The sequence below is a fragment of the Sciurus vulgaris genome (assembly GCF_902686455.1).
Source record: "Sciurus vulgaris genome assembly, chromosome: 17".
In the NCBI taxonomy this organism is placed as follows: domain Eukaryota; kingdom Metazoa; phylum Chordata; class Mammalia; order Rodentia; family Sciuridae; genus Sciurus; species Sciurus vulgaris.
The window spans coordinates 50,762,569-50,783,824 of record NC_136478.1 but is presented as its reverse complement, the minus strand read 5'-3'; the positions used below and the strand labels follow the sequence as shown (position 1 = coordinate 50,783,824).

The 21,256-nt window shown below is 44.0% G+C and overlaps 2 protein-coding genes across 2 annotated transcripts; one reads left to right on the top strand and one right to left on the bottom strand.

Moving 5' to 3' along the window:
* Nucleotides 1-2,469: 2,469 nt before the first annotated feature.
* On the bottom strand, nt 2,470-10,661 carry LOC306648495 (non-structural maintenance of chromosomes element 4 homolog A-like; the record flags this gene model as incomplete). Its single annotated transcript, XM_079118690.1, has 3 exons — nt 2,470-3,710; nt 7,709-7,789; nt 10,569-10,661. 3 exons carry the CDS (start codon nt 10,659-10,661, stop codon nt 2,550-2,552), a joined length of 1,335 nt encoding a protein of 444 aa, XP_078974816.1. The 3' UTR covers nt 2,470-2,549.
* A 506-nt stretch (nt 10,662-11,167) lies between these two features.
* On the top strand, nt 11,168-11,944 carry LOC306648494 (vomeronasal type-1 receptor 1-like; the record flags this gene model as incomplete). Its single annotated transcript, XM_079118689.1, has 1 exon — nt 11,168-11,944. One exon carries the CDS (start codon nt 11,168-11,170, stop codon nt 11,942-11,944), a length of 777 nt encoding a protein of 258 aa, XP_078974815.1.
* Between the last annotated feature and the right edge of the window lie 9,312 nt (nt 11,945-21,256).

Genomic DNA, 21,256 nt, shown 5'->3' with positions numbered 1-21,256 from the left:
CAGGGCCTTGCGCTTGCAAGGCAAGCACTCTACCAACTGAGCTATCTCCCCAGCCCAACAGTCCTATATTCTAAAGTGATATGTTGAGTGATCTAGACTGAGACCTGTTTTAAGTGTGGTATGCACAGCCTTTGTGTTAATTTCACTTTTGCTATGGTGTGGATGCTCGTGAATGGGACCTGAGGCTTCCCCCTAGCCATTCCTCCTTGGGGCTTGGTCATTAGTTTGAGGGTTTTGTCTCTTTGTTGTATTAACATATCATTGAAGTTTGAGCATGGTTAGTTTGTGGAGCAAGTTGTGCTGTCTCTTGGCTGAGTTTAGCTCAGTAGCAGAGTCTTTTATTGTTAACTTGTAGTGTCCCAGTAGGTTCCTGGCACCTCAGGAAAAGGGAGAAACAAATAATAGCAATAACAGAAGCAAATGATCTATAGCATTAAATACCTGGTTCCTACTATGACATCTACAACACAAATTGCCACAAAAACAGAAATAGTGGGGTCAGGATAACAGAAACAATAAATAGCTATGAACTAGATCTTGCATTAAAGTAAACAGCAGTTGTCAGTTAGGCCACCCCCAGTACCAATAGCTGCAACAGCATGAATGGTGGGGCAAGCAGTTATGTGAATGAAAGGTTCTAAAAGATGGAAAAATATAGTTCATTAGGAGAAAAGTGTGGCAGGATGGTAAAAGGAAGTTGAGAATCTGCAAAAATGTGAACAGAGAAAGCAGAAGAGACGTAGCGAGTGATGGCTATACAGAAGGAAGAGGAAAAGTAAAGGAAATCAAAGGAAAAGAGAGCATGTGAATTTGGCTTTTAGAGAAAGAAGAAAGAAACAAGAGAAACAAGCAAAATAAATGAACAAGCCCCCTAACCCTTAAAACGCAAAACAAAAATCACAACCATTTTAAAAATGCTAAAAATGAGGGGGATAAAACATCAGCACACATGCACTCTTAATGAAAAATGAAAAAATTGTCTCCATTGAGGTGACACAGCTGTTGGTGAGGATGAGGATGAGGATGGATGCTCACCACCTATCCCTGACTCCCTTTTCATTTCTCCTTGGACACACCCCTTAGAGCAAGGACTGGGCTGTTAAATCCTCACTCCTCTCCGGCTCCTCCTAGATATCCTCTTTCCTGCTCCTCCTGTCTTCTTCTCTATCCTCTTCCACTTCCTCCTCATTGAGCCACCAGCTGGAGTGGCCTAAAACTGAATCTGGTTGGAATGACTTTCAACTTCCTTTCTCATCAGTATAAATTGGGACAGAATGGGAAGTACTGGTGGTTGCAGTTTTGTTTAGACAGACCTGATCAATGCATTCCTGGGTGGGGCTGATGCAGAGTTCTAAGTGGGGAGTTTGGCAGCTGGAGCTTGACTCTAATCAGGCCTTTGGGACTTTATTGTGTGGCATCTGCTTTGGAGAGATTAGATCAACATGCCTCTAGGGCCAGGCAGATGCCCAGCTCCACTGGGAATCTGGATCTCAGTATCCTCCTAAGAATTCTACTCAGAGGGCAGGGGAGCCAGCCCTCCACAAGTCTTTCTCACTCTGCTGGCCATGAATACAGCCTTTCGAGGATTAGTCCCTGAGTTTTTCATATCCATCTGTTTCCTGACCATCTGTAGCTGGTCACATGACACATCAGACTCGAAGGGAAAGTAAGTTGCTCTTTTCTTCATGACTCTGACTTGAACCTTTGTGAGTATAATCTCTGTTTCAATCATGTTCTGTTAGGTACACACTAGGCCACACAGTAGGTACTTGCTGGGACAGTATGGCCATGTGTTTTATGGTCTTCTGGGATCCCACAATACCAAGCTTCAGTGTAGTCTTCTCAAGATGATGAACCTCAGCTCTCCAGCTCTCCCCTTGCCAGTTCAGAAACGTAAGGAATCCCAAGAAAACCACGACGGACATGGGAAATCACATAAGGGAGTTTATTAAGCAAATAGAGTGTCTCCCTGCAGGGTAAGAGAGAAAATGAGAGGAAAAGAAAGGGAAAGAGAAAGGGCACATGCTAGAGAGAGTGGAAAAGCAAGGAGGAGAAAGAAAGTGAGTCAGGGGGAGAGAAAAGCAAGAGAGAAAAGATGGCGGGGTAGCTACCGTGAAGCAGTTGAATTCCACCAGGCTAACTGGAGACCAATAATGGAGAAGGATACTTGCAAGCTGACTGATGTACCAATAGCTAGCTAGGATGTTCACAGACTGACAGTAGTTGGGAGGTGGGGAAATGGCTGCAACGGAAAGGGCAGGGGTGGGGAGCAGCTTTGTACATTACAAGAAACACCAGATCACTGTGCAACCTCTGGATCAGCTGACTTCAGGTTCCTTCTCCATTCTACAGGTTTTTCCATGCCAGCTTTGTTCTTTGTTATCTTTCCCCACTGCAGCAAACTAGTGCCGCTGTGGCAACTGACTTGGCTCCAATGTACTCTTTTTTTTTTTTTTTTTTTTTTTAATAAAAGTTTAATCATACAATATATACAATACATGCTGCTTTCCATTTGGATTTCACTATTCGTTTAAGTCCTTCAGCTGGCGTCAAGCACTCAGCCTCTGCCGGCTCTGACCTGAAGCAATCACAGGCTCAGCAATCTCAAAGGTCTTCACGATCTCCTCCCAGTCACGGTAACTCAAAGCTATAATTCCTTGATTCCTGATTTGGGTGTTTTGGTCGATTCCCTCACTTTCTTCATTAATATTAACAGGTTCTATTATTGGCAGTCGGTCCTGGTCAAGTCTTATTCTTGCAAAACCATCCCGTATAATGAAGGAAACATGAAAGATGTTTTCCACTGTACGGGGGAAAGAATGTGGATCAACCACAAAGTCAAAAAAGGACATTGGAGTATCAGGGTCTTCTCGAAAATATGTTTGCAACAGTCCCAAGATTCTTTCCACTTCTTTTTCTGTTGCTTCTTGGTGAGATTCTTCCATTCTTTTCAACTGAGCAGGCATTGCTCTCTGCTCTTCTATCATATGATGTTTTCTTGGACGATCAATTCGTGGCTTTGGCGCGGGAAGTTCTCCTTGTATTGAACCCAACAGAAAGTGGAATGTATGGGTTTTATTAAAGGTGTTTTCTGCTGTTTTGCCTGATATTTTCCAGGAGTCATAGACTATGAATTCAAAATCAGAACTATCTTCATCACGGATGAGTTCTTCAGCTTCTAGCGGATTTACACCCATATGTGTCAGTAGAGTTTCAACATATCTTAACATATCAAATGAGTTCAGATCAGAGCGCAGCTGCTTTGCTTTCTCTTTGCCCAAATCAGAAGCCAGAACAAGAAACTGGGCATCTAGAACTGCTTCTCTTGCTCGGGACACTCCATTAAACAGAGTGTTGGCCTCTTCAAGGACCTCTGTTAATTTGTCGCTGGCGTTCAGAATATCCTCCCGGTTTTGTTGGACGGAGTTGATGAGCGCCCGGTACTGATGGCGGATCTGGCGGCACAGGCCGTGGTCGGTCTCCGCCTCCAAGCTGGCCGGGTCCACCATCTCGTCCCCGGAATCCGACGGCTCTGCCTCCTCCAAGCTCGGGCGCTCCGGGGCCTCCCTGCGCTCCGGCGCGGCGCCGCGGCGGGACAACGGGGACCGCGAGCGGGAGCGAGAACGGGTGCGGTCCCGGTGCGGGTCGCGGCCCCGGCCCCGGCCCTCGGACCGGCGGCCGCTGCTGTCTCCCCAATGTACTCTTTCTTGCTTGTTCAATGCACCCAAATTTCTGAGTCTCTAAGAGCTTTGACTGTCCAATATTGAATTTCAGTGCATTCCCTCTTTTGGGTACCTCACCGAGAAGCAGTACCCCGCTCCTTGAATCCTGAGTCATGTGAACAAGTGGATATGCAGCTTTCCTCTAATCTGCCATCTTTCTTTTCCTTCTGGAATGTCTGTGATGCATTTGTTGGTATGCTTGATGGTGTCCCACAGGTTCCTTGAGATCTGTTCATTTTCTTCAATTTTTCTTTCAGACAGAGTAATTTCAATGACCTTATATTCAAATTCACTGATCCTTCTTTCTGCTCAAGTCTGCTTTTGAATATCTCTAGTGAATTTTCCATTTCAGTTATTGTGCTTTTCAGCTTCAGGATTTGTTTCCTTTCTATACTTTATTTACTGGTATTCTCATTTTGTTCATTCATTTTCCCCCGATTTCCTTTATTTTTTCATATATAGTTTTCTTTACTCATTCAGCATATTTGAGTTGATTTAACATCTTTTACTTTTAATTGCAATGTCAGAACTTCTTTTAGGAGTGCTTTTTTAAAATGTAGGAGTGGTTTCTATCAAATTCTTTTTTTTTTCTATGATTAGGTCCTACATTTGTTTCTTAGGGTTATAATTTTTTAGAATTGGACAATTTAAGTATTATAGAACAGTAATTCTAAAATCTAATGTTCCTACTCAGGGATTGCTGGTTAGAGTCACCCATCTGTGACTTTTTCAAACAGTTTTACTCCTTTTGTGTGTGATCATCGAAACTTTTGCTCAGTTGTCTCTATAGTAAAAATTCTTTAAATGTCCGGATCCAGGAAAAGAGCAAAGAGTTCTGTCCCTCTTAGATTTTCTGGTGTTCTGCTGGAGAAGCTCCTTAGGTAGAGCAAGCCAAAACCAATATAAAGGTCTATGCCAGTCTCTCCGGGCACTGCTAGACTAACCAAATTGCACAGTCACAAACTTTTGGAGGGATATGTATCTCACTTTAAAACATTTTATCTATGATCTCCATTGTGTGGACCATTTGTGGGTTTACTTTGGTTTTCTGTTCAATGGATTATTAGTCATATTTATTGAATCTTTGCATACCTCATAATTTAAGCTATATTAAACCTTATTGCTTTATGATTTTGCTTTTCTGGTCAGGCAGACAGGTATGATCACCTTTGTCTGGGATACTACTGAACTTGGTCAGAGCTTGTTTGTGGAGTTTGCAGAGGTTGGTCTATCTCCAGTTTGTTCATGTTCCTAGGCATGGATAGTTATGGAGTCTACATAAAAGCTTTATGGTACATTGCCACTTTATCCCCTAAAAATTGGGAATTTTCATACTACTCTTAAGAGTTTTTCAACTTAATTCCTTAGCCTGCAACTCCATGTAACATGACAATTTGACATATTTATTGCTGAGGAGCCCAAATTTGAGTCATTTCAAGTACCCAATTTTGTCACGACATCCCATTACGGCTACATCCTGGCATTTTTTGCATGAGTGTTAACTTGTTCTCGATATCTTTATATTAAATGAGTTTCTTACATACAACTAATGGTTCATAATTGCCTTTTAACTCCAGCATAGCAAACTCTGCCCTTTAATAGAAGTATTTACAATACTTACTTTTAATACCATTTTTAATATCATTTTGTTTAACTCTTCTTGATATTTTCTATTTCTCTTTTTTTTTCCCTTTTTTTCTGGATTTTTTAGGACTTCATATTCTATCTACTATTGACTTATTAGATATAGACTTTTTTCTGCTGTTGTTGCTCTAGAATTTATGCTAGATACATTCAACTTTCTACAAGTGACCATTAAATAATATTGGACCATGTTAAATATAATAACCCTACAACATATTTCCACTTATTCTCTTACCCTTAATGTGGTTGTCATATTTTCTACCTATGTTATAAACTTCATAACACTGGGTTATAAATTGTTTTAGAAATGATCACTTTAAAGAAATTTAAGATAAAAAATTTTTACATTTATCTACGTATTTCCCATTTCCAGTGCTCAGTATCCATTTGTGTACTGTGAGTTTCTCTCTGGCATTGTTTTTCTTTCAGGCGAAGAACTTTAGCTTTTCTTATAATAAAGATCTGTTGGTGATAAATTGTGGTTTGCTCACCAGATGATAAAATTTTTTATTTTGAATTTTCTTGAAAGATTTTTATCAGGGTATAAAATTCCGGATTGACAGTTCTTTCCCTTTTAAATCTGCAAAGATCTGTAATTTCCTCTCTATGATGCCATTGTCTTTTCACCTGCATCATTTCTAGTAAAAAGTCTTCATTATTTCTTCTTTTTTAAATTTAATGCATATTTATTCTTTGCTTTAAAAATTTTCTGCTGGACGCTAGTTTTCAAGAACCCAATTTTTGAGTCTCAATGTGGTTCTTGGATCTGTGAATTTGTGGTATTCACTTGAAAAATGATCAGCAAATCCCTTTTTCATCCTGATTCTGGGATATGTAGCCCACTTAATAATATTTCACAGGTAAATAGGATCTGATTCTTTTTTTAAAAAAATATTATCTTTTGTACCACTTAATAACTTGAATTACATGTAAGGTGTACAGTATAATGCTTTGATTCACACATGTGAACTGATTACTACAGTCAAGCAAATTAACATCCATCTCTTTACAGCGATACCATTTTTGTTTTTGTAGTGGGGACACTTGAAGTCCCATAGTAAATTTCAAGCATAGGATTGGTAGAATTAGAGTCTCTAGACTATGTGTTCGGGTTCTAGAACTGATTCATCCTGCGTAACTGAAACTTTGTGCCTTCCCTGTACATTTCCCTTTCCCTCCACCCAGGTGACCTCCATTCTACTCTCTGTTTCTGTGGATGGACTGAGGATGTGGCTCAGTGGTACAAAACTAGAAAACTCTTTCATGTCCTTCCATGTTTCAGATTAATCCTCACCTTACGCCCATTCTTCCTTCCTAAATTTAGGTTGAATGGGTGATAGATACCTCTGTGAAATGAAGACTAAATTCCTTCTACCATGGATCTTAGTTTTCAAACCCACACTAGACCTTGATCTAATGAAGAATATTAAATGTTTCCTGTAATTCAACAAGGCAGGATCTCAGCTCTTAACCATCAGTATCTAGATCTTCCCTTCATACCTTGAGATTCTGGTTAACCCTTTATAGATTTGTTTGTTGAGAGTGGTCTTGCTCCCCTGGTTTCCTCACTCACATACTCTTGGGGTCCACCTTGGCACCCCACCCCTCGGCCTCATCTTGCATGGTTCACATTTTATAATTAATGGGTTCTAGGTCAATGTCTCATGCCTTACATAAATCAGCACACTGTACTTGGAAGTCTCTTTTTCCTACCAAGTCTTTAGTAGGTGAAATTCATCAGATTTCCAGGAATCCAAGAATTGTCTTACTGGAAATGTACCCCTCAGAGGTTTGTGTGTGTGTGTGTGTGTGTGTGTGTGTGTGTGTGTTTTAACACAGGCAGGGTCATGCACTCCTCAAATCTCTCCCCTATTAGGTCTCAGTCATTTGGCGTCACCCCTATAGGGAATGCAGCAAAACTTTTCTTCCAGCTACCTCTGACAGCATCCTGGGATATTCTCTGTAAATAATTAGTTTGGATAATTAGTATGCTGACAAAAAAATGCTCAGAGACTTTTCTTGCAGGCCTTGTCATTGATGGTAGAAATAACATAATAATGGCAGCTCTAGAGAGAGATGAAGTCAAGGAAACCAAACCTATAACTGAGGGTTCAGCTTTCTCTCCTGTGACAAGGCAGGTAAACATCAGGCATAACTTCTGGAACAGAGGTGAGTGGAATCATATTTCAGACTTGGAAATCGGGAAGGGAAAGGGGTGAATATTCAGAGATGAGAACCCGCACAATGTCTGGACGACAGTGCTTTTTCACGGGAATGAGTCATGATAGGGCCCATCTTTGGGGTTTGGGATGTCCTCCGATCATTGAGGCATCTCTTCTTACCGACATTCCTGCACTCTCTTCTCCGTTCTTTCCCTGAATTAGTTCTGTCCAAATCTTACCGTTGTCCTTTGATTTGTTAATCTGAGATTATTTAAGTGTGAGGTCAAGATTGAGTCAAGGTAAAATAAGCAAGCTACACATCTGGTGCACAGAATATCTTGGGTAAATGTTCATGTCTTTGTGTCCACGGGACCTCCTCTGGGTGACACTGAACCTGGGTAATTACACTGAAAACGATTTTGTGTGCACTGCATGAGGATATCAAGGCTTCGTCTGTAACTCTGTTAGGATTGGTGCCCCAGGAAATGACACCGTAGGTTCTGATCTCCAAATCAAAGTAATGCCCCTCGGAGTAAATGACCTGACCACAGAAGGCTCCTTTCCTCACGGAGGTCCTGGGCTGGGCCCTGACAGGCGGTGGCAGACTTGGGTCTGAAAGGGGGATTCCGAGAGGTGATTCTGGATTGAAAATCAGACACCTCATGTGGCTCTTGGACACTGTATTCCAGAGGGCCACAAAACCCTGAAAATAAATATGCAAGGACAGCAGCTCACATGCCAGCACCGACGAGGGTCTGTTGAGTTCATGAAATCTCTGTGTCCAGCCCGCTCAGGACTTCGGTCATCTGAGCCTTCGGCCATCTACACAGCTGCTGCTGCTTCTGTCTCTGTGGGTGTCTGGTTCTTGCTCTTCCCTGATATATATATTTTAGAAAGATATATTATATAATAAATAGTACGATTTGATTCAACAGTTCAACTTTAGACTTTCCAAATCATTCACCGTTTTCTATTTCTTCATACTGAACAGTTTTTTTTTTCTTCATATTTTGAATTCCCTTTTTTTTCTCGATGCTTCCTTCTGTACCATTGTTCTGTTTGCTGTTTGCCCCAGCTAACTTTAATTGTTGTATAGTTTTAGGAAATTGGGTACCTTCATCCGATTCATTATTTTAAACAGCCATTTGGTCTGAACTTATCATTGAATGTTCAGAACAAAGTAAATATTTTTTTTTTCTTTTGGCACGGTATCGGGATTGGAACTTGGAGCCTCACACGTGCTAGGCAAGACTGCTACCACTGAACTGTATCCCAGACTTATAAATCTTTATAAATATATATTTAAAAAGGATGGGCTTCTGTGTGTTTGAAGATAAGTGGGAAAATGTCATGGGTTTTCTTGTGTAGCATAGGTAAAATTTGATAGAGTGTCTATTTCTTGACAAATTCACATGAGATTTTGATATTGAGTTCAACCTACAGGTTAACTTGAGGGAATTTCAAATCTTGGTACCATATTATGTCTTTTCATCCAAGAATGTGAAATTTTATTCCATTCACAATATTTCATTACTGTGTAATATTTTGCTTTTATTTTTCTAGCACATTACCAATCTAGTTTATTCCTAAGATTTTTGAAGTGTTTATATGCAGCGTATTCTCGTTTTTGTTGTTTGTATTATATTTAGAAAAATTACTACCATTGCACTTTATAATATTTTACTATTCTTTGACTATTACACTCAGAATCATTTAACTTTCATAGAGGGATAACTTTTCCCTGCTTGTTTTTTTTTTTTAATTGAACAAGTCAGAAAAATAATGAACAATTGAAGTAGCTGTGGTCCTATTAGTTGTTTTTGCTGTTAAAATGAAATTCTTATGTTCATTCTCATGTTAATCATGTGTATGCCTGGGATATCTCCTCGTAATGTATTATGAAGATACATTGCTTACTTCAGTTTAGGTTCTAGATTTAAAAAGTCATTGGATTATACAAAGATGAAGAGTATTTGATAGAATCAAGTGCAACATCAGACATTGAACACCTGATTCTGTGGAAGGCCAACTGTCTACAAACAAAAACAAACTTCCATGAAACAAAGTTATGAAGTTTGTTGTTTTGAGACAGGGCCTCACTCAGTTACTGAGGCTGGCCTCAAACTTGAGATTCTCCTGCCTCAGCCTCCAGAGGCCCTGGGATCACAGGTGTGCACCATGGTGGCTGGCTCTGATATGCAGTTTTTTTTTTTCCCAAGGTGCTGGGGATTTGAACCCTGGCCCTTGCACATGCAAGGCAAGCCCTCTACATAATGAGCTGTATCCTCAGCACCTGGTATACAGTTTTGAATAACACAGTCCTTAGGCTTGGTCCACCAAGTGTTCTAACACATTAAGTAGAAAATCTGCATTCCACATGAAGAAATGTTTTCATGTATAGAAATAACATTTGAAACAACATTTTTGGTATTTTGTTTTATTATAAAAATTACTAACACACCTTAATTGTACAAATTGGGATTTACTGTGATATTCGTATGTACAGCTATTATGCATAGATGGTGTCCAGCCACACTTCTTCCTCCCTTCCCGAGACCTCTTTCCAGTCCTGAATATTCCTTCTTCTACCCTCGTGTCTTCTTTTTTAAAGAAGTCTCTACAGATGAGAAAACACTGATATTTGTTTCTGACGTTCACTTAACATGTCCTCCAGTTCCTTCATTTCCGGTGAATGGCAGGGTTTCATTTTTTATGGACAAATAATACTCCATTATGTGTAGATATACCATACTTTCTCTATCCATTCATCTGTTGAGCACCTTGGCTGATTCCCCATCTTTGCTCTTGGGAAAAGAGCCGTAATAAACAGGGGTACGTGGGTATCTTTTTTGTGTACCACTTCATTGCCTTTGCGTGTACACCAAGGAGTGGCTCAGCCAGACCATATTGCCATCATGATCTATTTTTAGTGTTTTTTGGGAAAATAATGAAGTTCCTCATAGAGGTTTTACTGATTTACATTCTAACCGATGGTCTGTAAGTGTTCCTTTTTCTCCTCATGCTCGCCAGCATTTGTTACCTTTTGGTGTTTGACAATAGCCATTCTCAGCAGGGTGAGATGGAAGCTCACGGTAGTTTCATCTGCATTGGAAGTGCAGACCATGTAGCCCATCTCGTAGAGGACCTGCCTCTCATGCTGGCGGCCTCAGTTCGAGTCCCTGGCACCCTGGGATTATGGAAATGCCAGACAAAGGAAACCAACCTTCCATCTGCATTGGAAATAACTACTCCATTTGTTCACTCATCAAATAATAGCTATTTGATCAAGAATATATTCTAGACTCTAGATATGAACTGAAAACAAGATATGAGATCCCTGTGTTCACGGCAGTCATATTTTTATTGGAGGAAATTGACTTGGTGTAACACACCCAGGATAACCCGATGAGATGATTTCAGTTATAAGTGCCATGAGAGGTATACTAGGTAATGAGGAGGAAAATGCCCTGGTGGATGATATTTTTATATGTGGCAGTCAAATAGGGCTCCCAGAAAGGAGGCTTTAGGGAAAACTATACTTAAAAATTCATGTGTTTCTTCTGTTTGTCTCCAGGTCCTGGATCTGGGTAAAGCCGTCACAGCTCAGTCGCTGAGGGAATGCTTTCTGTGGAAGTGGTAATGGGTATGGCCATTATCATTCAAACTGGAATAGGAATCACAGGAAATTCTTCTCTCCTTTTTCCTTTTATTTATTCTCTTTTTAGGAAACGCAGAATGAGACCCGTAGAGCAAATGATCCACCACCTTGCCTTAGCCAATGCATTGTGGATTATCTGTGGAGGAATCCCTCAGGCCATGGCAGACTTTGGGCTGCAGTATCTCCTGGACGATATTGGGTGTAAATTTGTCTTTTATTTTTACAGAGTGGCCTGGGGAAATTCTCTCAGCACCATCTGTCTTTTAGGTGGCTTCCAGGCCATAAGTATCAACCCCACAAATTCCAGATGGGTAGATCTCAAATTCAAAGCCCTAAAGCATGTTAATTCTACCTGTCTCCTGAGCTGGATGTTTCACTTGGTTGTAAATATCATTGTTCCTATGAAAGTGGCTGGCCAAACCCGTAGCAGAAATATCACTGTGCATTCACATTTTAGCTATTGCTCTCGTCTTTTTCTTAATACAATCACAGAATCAGTATTTTCGTTTATTTTCTCCTCTGTTGATGTTATTTGTTTGGGATTCATGATCTGGGCCAGTGGGACCATGTTATTTTTCCTTCACAGGCACAAACTGCAAGTCCAATACATTCGTAGCACTGGACAATCTCCCCAAACATCCCCAGAGACCAGGGTCAAAAAATCTATCCTGACACTTGTCAGCACTTTTGTCTTATTTTATTCTCTTTCTGCTGCTTTTGAAACTTACGTTTTTCGTGTCAACGATCCACAGTCATAGCTTGCTAATACTAGTGTGATTGTAGCATCTTGCTTCCCAGCCTTCAGTCCATTTTTTGCTCTTCAGCAATTACACCCACATCTTCAATCTCTGCTCTTCCTGCTGAGGAAGTCAGTGAACTTGTCCAAGCACTTATGGCAGCATCTGTTAGCACACAAAGGAGAGACCAAGTCGAGTGCAAGTTGCACGAATTGGATCTTTTATTCACGAATGAAGCCCCACACAGGAATGGGGTGCAAGGATGAAATGGCATCATGGAACTCAGTTTCCCAGTGGGAAATGAGCCCCCTGAAAAAAGGAAGGGACTGGTTTGTACAGGTTACTTTGAGGGGTGGTCTAGTGAGCATGTATCAGTTTGCTTGGACACTCAGGAATGCAGGACTTTGGTCAAGGTCTGCGGACAACGTCTGGAGAGGATTGGCTTCGGAGGAGATGCCCGCCTCCCAGAGACTGTTTCCTCTAAGGGTGATGAAACACCTCCTCCCTGTCTGCAGCTGGCTGGCTCCAGGAAGACATTTGTCCTGGGAGACGAAGCCTGTCAGTGTGTGGCCTTCATTTTTACTTCTTTTTCTCAGGCCTCCTTATCTTGGGGATTTCTCATTCTCCGTATCCATTATTCCAGACTCTGAAAAAAAAGGGGAAATTGGGCGATGACTCTCTAGCACCTTCAAGCTGGGAGAGGGCAAAGGGGGGAAAGGGCTTCCCTTCAGAGTTCTGGAAGTGAACATGGGGGCATGCAGAGGGGGGTGTGAGGGAAGTCCTGAGATCACCCGTGCCATGTCAACTCCCTTTATTGCTGCTCCAGGAGTTCAGGTGGTGGGCGATGGGAGGAGGGATGTTCTGGGAGGTTTCTGGCTGGGCTGATCACTTTATTAAAAAACTGTAAAACTAAAAATAGGGAAAAGAAAAACATTATAATATGTGAAGATTAACAACTAGTTTGTTAGGTGAAGGGAAACAATTGCAGCATATAGAATGAAGACTAATTAGCCTGCTACAGTTAAGGGCATAATTCTAGTGTGGAAGGCTAACTAATCTGTCAGTGTTAAGAAAAATGATTTTAGTGTTTAACATACATGAGGGTTTTGCTAATTTTCGTCGAGGCCCAATCACATTTGGGGGGGCTCCTCCCACGAGCTCGCGGGCTCGGTTCCCTTGGAGCACAGCATGATCAATCTCGGGACCATCTTTTCCCGATGGTGTGATCATTTCCATCCTGCTCAACAAATTACAAAAAATAAGACCAGAGACACAATTAACAGTATTGTTAAGGCTAGTAACCCAGCTATATGTGAGGAAAAGTACTCAAAAGGGTTAAGGGAAGATATCCCTTCGGCTAAACTGCTCCAGATTTCTTCATTATCAGAAGTTATCACTCACTTATCAAAAGTTATCTTCATTATCAAAAGTTGGGAGTTAGCCATGGCTAGGACCTGAGACTGTAATTTTAATATATCCAAAGAGGCCTTATGAAAAGGGTCAAGTCCCATCAAATGATTACATACACTCTGCCATCAAACCTCGGTGTCATTGTATGGAGCCTAGTACCGCAAAAGTGAGCAGTAGTATAATGGCATTGGAGTCTGAGTCCATCGTAAATCTTGTACTTGTTCTCCCAGCTGTCTAACAGAATCTTTTAGTTGCTGAACCTCACTTAGAATTTCCTGGCCAATATGTACTCGAGTCTGCCAGGTTTCAGTATGATTCTTATGAAATTGCTGAAGGTAATGTGTTGTTTGAACTTCTTGGTGCAAGGCCACTGCTGCTGTGGAGGCAGAGGCAATGAGGCCGGCCTGACCAACAATACCTGCTATTAACAACCCAATAATCCATTTAGTCCGGTGCTTTAAACATCTCGACAGCTCCCGCATGAATGCTGTTGAAGGTGTTTCCTGCCGTGGATCTTGGCTTTACAGGGAGCCAGGGAGCTACTGGTCTCTTAAGAATCGTAACAGTTCGTTTTGGGGCCTGTCATATAGTCCGATTAATACAGTGTTGCAACATGCAATTTTTACATGTGACATGGTATATATTTTATGAGGCATTAGGTCTTATTTGAATGGGCCCATATAATAAAACATAAGGAAGTAGAATTCCTTATAAAAGGATTAAGGTGGATAACAGTTTTCAATTTCCCATATTGAGACTCGCCATTCCAGACTCAAAAATGTTCCTGAGTTAAACCTGGTTTCCATATGGAATCCTGAATGGGCCCAAAATCCATTCTCAGGGTGGGAGGTGATAATTCCTCTCTATACCAATACTGGATGATGGGGGCTTCTATGTCATTTTTATGTACTCGAGGTAAATCACTCCTGTGATCATATGTCCATCTCATATCTTTAGACTGATCATCCACTAATACCCCGACGTGATCCCCGATCTACAGCTTGTCTTCTTGCAACAGAGGAATTTCGCAGATGAGGTGCAACACACTTGGTCCATTGCAATGGTTTATGTCCAGGATCCCTGTGATTATGGCGAAGGCATGGGGTTCTGTTTAATGAATAATTAATGTTATCCTGCTCGGCAGGGGAGCCTTTACCCGTGAGAATAGTAAGTTTGGCCCCTTGTTTTGGTCCTTTTGAGACCTGATGAACCTAGGTTTGAAACTTAGTGTAGTAACAAGATGAATCAGTGTGAAAAACACAAAGTGGAGAGGCCAGGAGGACAATCCTGAATAATTAAACAAAAATTGTTGGGTGGACCCAGTAGTTAATAAAGAACCAGCGAGAACATGGTGGAATTAAGGTCGACTGGAGTGGGGAGCCAAACCACGTTACTGGGTGTGCAATAGCAGGTCGTGGAATTTGGGCCCGTAGGTCTGTAGTTGTGTATATTATGAGAACCAGCCTGATAAACCTGTTGACCGAAACAGAACACTGAGCTATTTTTGCCAAGTATTCCCCAGTTATTTGTGTTATTTTATCCATTTGTCCCCATAATGGGAGTGTGCCTTCTGGGCTTGAGTGGTGGACATTGCATCTACAGGGAGGGGACGCTCTGTGAATTCACCAGCTACTTCTCTCTGCTGCCTCAGGTTCAGGGCAACTGCTTATGGAGTCAAAAATAAGATCCAGAAAACAGAAGGAGAAGAAAGAGATTTAGATGGGGATCAGATCCGTGAAAATTCCCTGGAGCCAGAGATCCCAAATAAGGTCTAGTGCCTGAGAAGGAGAAAGGTGAAGGGTGAGGAAATAGGATCAGCTTGATTCATCTCTGAGTAATGTTAAGAGGAGGCGAAAGGAAGTCTGAGAGGGGCACCAGGAGTTTTCAGGGGGAGGCTGTGCAGCTTCCTCAGGAACGTCTAGGAGACGACTAACCGGAGTTGGTGGGGCCTGGACGTCGGAGTGATAAGAGGCATCAGTGGGGGCAAGTTTCAAATTGCTGAAGTGAACCCAGGAAGGGTGGCCTTCAAACTTGGCTGCAGTGGGGGTAGTTAGATGACCTCGAATGGGCCTTTCCACTTTCCTTGTAAGGAGGCTATGGGTTCAGGAGGGGAATGGTAGACTGAATCCCCCAGAGAAATAGACAGAGGGGCCTCTGAAGACTGGGGCTGGGAGAGATGTGTGTGAGCATATTTCCAGAGAGAAACCCTAAGGTGAGCAAGAAGGGGTTTTAAGATATCAGGAGGGACACTAGGTCACTGAGGTTGAACAGCAGGGGGAAGGAAGGACCACCCATCCTTAAGTTCAAGGGGGCTGTTCACGAGAGGCTTCTCTGGTAAAGCTCGGATTGGGAGAAGGGCCAGGGGAAGAAGCTTAGTCCAATCCAAATGAGTGTCTATGGGTAACTTAGCGAAGACTGCCTTGAAGGTCCTGTTTGTCCCCTCAACTTTTCCAGAGGACCGGGGATGATGGGAATGTGAAAGTTGCATTTTATGTTTAAAATTTCAGCTAGTTCCTGGGTGATGGAGCAAGTACTCGGGGCCATTATCGGATTGGAGGGAGGCAGGTAAACCAAAGCGTGGAATTATTTCCCGGGAAAGTAAGGTTGCTACTGTGGAAGCCCTTTTGTTGGTCGTCGGGAAAGCCTGAGCCCATCCAGTAAAAGTGTCTGCTAAGAGCAGGAGGTATTTATTTTTCTTTACTGAAGGCATGCAGGTGAAGTCCAGCTCCAGTCCGTGGCAGGGAGCTCACCTCTAGCCTGGTGTGAGGGAATGGGGTGGTCTCACATTAGAGTTGGGGTTAACCTTCAGACAGGTTGCGCATGAGCAGGAAATTTGGTGGAGATACTGTAAATCTGAAAAGGACATGTTTAAAGAATTCTTTAAGAATATTTGGAGGAAACAAGTGTCTGGGTGGAATAAGTTATGGAGCTAGGACAAGAGGGCCTTAGTTTCCTCAGTGGGGAAATCGAAGTTTTAAAAGTGTAGAGTATAAGACTGTTTGGGGGTGGTGGCTAGATTGAACAATTTCCTTAGCAAGCCTGTCCGCCTCCTGGTTCCCCGGGGAAATGTAATCCTTTTGATCTGATGCCCCTATAGTGTAGGATTGCCACCCTATGGGTGCAATCTATTATGTAACTAGCAAATCTTTTATGTAACTAGCATTGAGGATGGGGGTTCCTGCCTGAGTCAGGAATCTTCTCTCCCTCCAAATTAAGATGTTGGAATGGATAATATTGTAAGTGTATTTAGAAACTATAAAAATATTAACTGATTTATCCCTGGCGAATGATAGGGCCACTAATTCATCTGGCTGTGATGTTGTTCCCAGGGGTAAAGGAGATAATTCTGATATTTGGGTAAGGACAAAAGGAGAATTCGCAGTAGCTTTTCCTTGAATTTTAGCATAACCTACAAGATAAGGGAACTGTTTGGGGGAGCTTCTATCTATAAACCAATCAGAGGAGTCAGGTAATGGCTGATCTGTTATGTGAGAAAATGGGCTTGTCAAAAAGTCCAGAATGTCGGGCAAGAGTGTGAAATTACAGGGGCGGGGGATATTTCGTGGGGAGCAGAGCGGCTGGGTTTAGTGAGGATTCATGCTGGAAAGCAGTTAGGGGATCTAGGAGCTGTGCATTAGCTGGCGGGAGGGATAAAAATGAGCGTTGACTCAGGAGAGCTGAGAGGGAGCGTGTGGCGAGGATGCTCATGGTTGATACACTGCGAACTTTCTTGCCTGGGGTCTAGTAGTTGCTAAAACCTGGAGGCGTTGAGGCCAACCTTGGTAAACCAAGTCTAATTGCTTGGGTAGGAATGTGATGGGGTGCAGGGTACCTTCTGCCTTCTGATAAAGAACTCCTAAGGCCACCTGTCCGTGTTCTGAGTGAGGGGCCAAAAAAAGACTTGTTAGTATTGTGTAAATAAAGAGTTGAAGATTTAGGAGAGAATCCTGAAGGGCAGAAGTGGTGGAGAAAAAGGAACAGGATATGGAAGGCATCCAAAGGATCCCCTTCAGAAGCCTCAGAAAGAGGTTTGGTATGAGAGAAAATTTTGGTATCCAGATATGAAAATAGTTAAAAAGGCCTAAGAGGGACAGCATGTCCTTTTGGGTGGATGGTAGGGGCACGCCCTTCAAAGCTTGGAGCTTTTCTGGGAGGATGGTATGGGAGGTGGGCGTCAATAGGATGCCTTAGACTGAGAAACCCAGTATCCCTGGGAGGCCAAGGAGTTAAGTAGGGTGCTGGTGTGACGAGTGGAATATTCTAGAGAAGGGCTACAGAGCAGGAGGTCATCCACATACTGTATGAGGTGGCTAGGGGATAAATCTAGGGTGGCTAGGTCACGTTGAAGGGCCTGGCCAAAGTGGCGGGGGCTATCTCGAAAACCTTGGGGAAGAGGAGTCCAAGCGAGCTGCGGGGAGTGGTTAGCGCCGGGGTCTGTCCAGGTAAAAGCAGAGCGCGAGGCTGGAGGGAGGCGGAGGAGGGAAGGCACCTTCGGGTCTAATACTGAGGAGTGTGTGGTGGGGGCTGGGATGATGAGTGTGAGGTTGGGCACTGCTGGGAATGTGGGCACAATGGCCTGGTCCATCTTTCTGAGGTCCTGGACTGGCTGAAACTGGCCACTGGATTTCTTTACTCCAAGACTGGGGAAAAGTGAGGTGAGCGGGTTGGTTTGAGGGCCCTGACCTGCAGTGAATGGGAGAGGATGGGCTTCAAACCTCGGAGGGTTGAGGGGGTCAGAGGATATTGAGGAAGGGCCACATAATGAGTGGGGTCCCTTCATGGATGTGAACCAGGGAATGATGTCTTGCTGTTTTAGGCTGAGAAATGTCCCAGGCTAGGGGGTTAATCCCAGCAAGCAGAGGACTATCGGGGAGCTTAGGGAGCACGGAGACCTGGTCCAGACGAGAATGAATCAAAAAGATGGCAGTGGACTTAAAAGGGGAATGATAATGGAAGCCTTTAATTCGTGAAGAAGATCTCCACCCGATATGGGGACTGGGCGATTGGGGACTACTAAAGTGGAGTGGGACAGTGAAGCAGATCCAAATGTGCAAAAAAGGGGAGGTGTCTGTAGGGGACATAATCAGGGTCTTTGATCTAAGTTTGTCCATGCCCTTCTGTCAATAAGGAGAGCACTGCCCACTGTCAACCATAAATGAAACCACAGGCCGTCCACCCTCCCTGTGACCCTGGGCTCCTTGGATGTGCCACTTGAGGTGGCAGGGCCGTGGAGCCCCGGCACCCTCATTCCAATAGTTCCATGCAAGGGAGCTGGGGACTGGATGGCTGTGCCCAGGTGAGGGGTGTCCTTTCCTGGGAACATTTCACCCTCCCGTGTCCCCATCGGGACAGGGTTGGTGGGGGGACCTCGGGTTAGGGCACAAGTTTGCTCAATGTCCATTTTGCCCACATTGTTAGTAAGGCCTCGGGTGTGTTTTGAAGGGTCTGGTGGGATCACCAGCCGTGGGAGTATTAAAAGGTCGGGTTGGGGCAGACGTCATGGGGGTGTCGTGGGGGCTTCCTGGAGGCCCTGAACTGCAGAGGCTGGGAGCTGATATTTAGCTTTAAGATGCCTCTTTTTCCTTTTTGGCTTTATCCTCCCAGTTGTTAAAAACCTTGAAAGTTGCATCTCAAAGTAACTGTCGAGGAGACTCGGGACCTCTCTCTAGCTGCCTGAGTTTCTTGTGGATGTCAGGTGCAGACCCGCTGATAAAATTAAAATGTAAAAAGAGGCTGCCACCAGGGCCGTTGACATTCAGATTTCTCTATCTGGTGACTGCCTCAGTAAGTGGGCCAAAAGTAGGGCAGGATTTTCATCGGTCCCGGTGATCTCCCTTTTCTTTTCCCAGTTTACTTGGGTGTGGGACTTTTTTGACAGTCCCTCAAGGAGACAAGTGACCATACGCTGTAACCTGATAATTCCAGGGTCTTGAGGTAGGTGTGTCCAATCAGGTTCAGCTGAGGGAACAGCAGCATCTGCTGCCCGGTCGATTTTGGGGTTTTGGCCTGGAAGAGATGGGCATGATCTCTGGCAGCCTGCAAGATGCCATCATGCTCATCATTGGTCAGGGTGGCGTTTAGTACATCATATGTGTCGGCCCAAGTGAGGTGGTGTACCTGGGTCAGACGGGTGAATTCCTTCTTATGTTTGGCAGGGTTCTCAGAAAATGAGCCTAATTTGTCCCCTATTTGAGACATATCTGTCATAGAGAAGGGCATATGGACTCAGACGGTCCCTTCAGCTCCTGCTACTTCCCGTCAGGGGACTATGTGGCTTGCTGGGAGAGCTTTTGACCATATGAGGGGAGGGGCTGGCACAGGGGAGGGAGAGTGTGGAGTTTGGGGGGTCCACAGGACTCTGGGAAGGGGGACCTGGTGGGGCAGTGACGGGGCTTTGAGGAAGGGAGACTAAAGGGCCGGAGGAGGCTCTGGGGCCCTGGGACCTGTAAGGAGGGGGTTCGTCAGCAATCTCTGGGGCTGTGAATGAGGAAGGGGATTGTAAATTGGTCGCTAGTAACTGTAATGCAGTACAAGGCTGATCTAGGGAGGGGTTTGAGTGGAGGAGGGTAAAGGCTGGAGGTAGGGGAGCTCCAAGTTCTTGCTGTTTCAGGTTAAATATTTTTCTAAAGCTTATAGGACCTCTTTCTCGAGAGTTCCATATTTGGACCACATATGCTGGTGATCCAATTTGTATTGTGACCAGATTTGAGTACTGAGCTTAATGAGGCGTTTCATTTGGAGGTCAGTATGGGAATACAGGGTCTTAAAATTGGTGGAGAGACAGCCCAAGGGGGTATCTCTGGGAATTGATTGTGTAGTTCCCATCTTTGGAGAGGCTGTACAGAAGTGACAACAGAGAGCAAAGCATCCCCTGCACTCCTTATGCCACCTGGTGTGCCAGTCCTGGACTGGACTTCCCCAAGAGGGACTGGGAAATGTCTTTCCCTCAATCCCAGTGGTAAGGGAATGGGTCCCCGGTTAGCCTAATGGCACAGTGTCTGTCCGGCAGAGAAGAAATGAGCAGGGACTGGGTTCCCAGTTAATAAATGGGGTGTTACCTCTCTGAAGAGATGGGAAGGCCTGTGGAGGATGCAGAAGCAAAATGGCCAGTAGTCCCCTGATTTGCAAAGTTTGCCAGGTGCGGAAAGGAAGGGAAGACTGGGGAGGGAGCAGAAGTAGGACCCCTTTAACGCCAACAAAGGGTGTGATGTAAGCCCCTCTACTGTTCACACAGCATAAAGCCCCCAAGGTTTAGTAGGTGGTTGATGTCTGGTACCCCGAGGGCTGTCGGACTCAGGTCTCTGACTCAAAGCCCCGGTCAGATGCCTTCAGCTGCGTTCCAGCCTTCCTCCTGTCTCACCCAGCAACTTCCCCACACAGCAGTTGACATCTGGTACCCCAAGGGCTGTCGGAGTTAGACTTCAGACCCAAAGCCTTCGCACAGCACCAGAGAGTTGCCCTGTCCAGCTGGACTCAGCTGCCCTGGCCCTCTGTCCATCTCTGCCACCAAATGTCTCCCACATGAATTGGACAGCAAGAGGGCCTTGGAGGTGCCGGCAGGTCACAGTCAGTCTCCAGGCCTCCTCAGCTCTTTAACTGATTGTGGGGGGAGGAAAGGGGTTGCAGGGAAGTAGGGGATGTTAATGAGAGACTGGGACGAGCGCATATTCCACGAATCGGCTTTTATTCACCATCGAAGCCTCACACAGGAACAGGGGTGCAGGGATGAAATGGCATCGTGGAATTCAGTGTCCTGGTGGAAAATGAGCCCCCTGAACGAAGAGAGGGACTGAATTACACAGGTTACTTTGAGGGGTGGTCTAGTGAGCATGTATCAGTTTGCTTGGACACTCAGGAATGCGGGGCTTTGGTCAAGGTCTGTGACAGCGTCTGGAGAGGATTGACTTCGGAGGAGATGCCCGC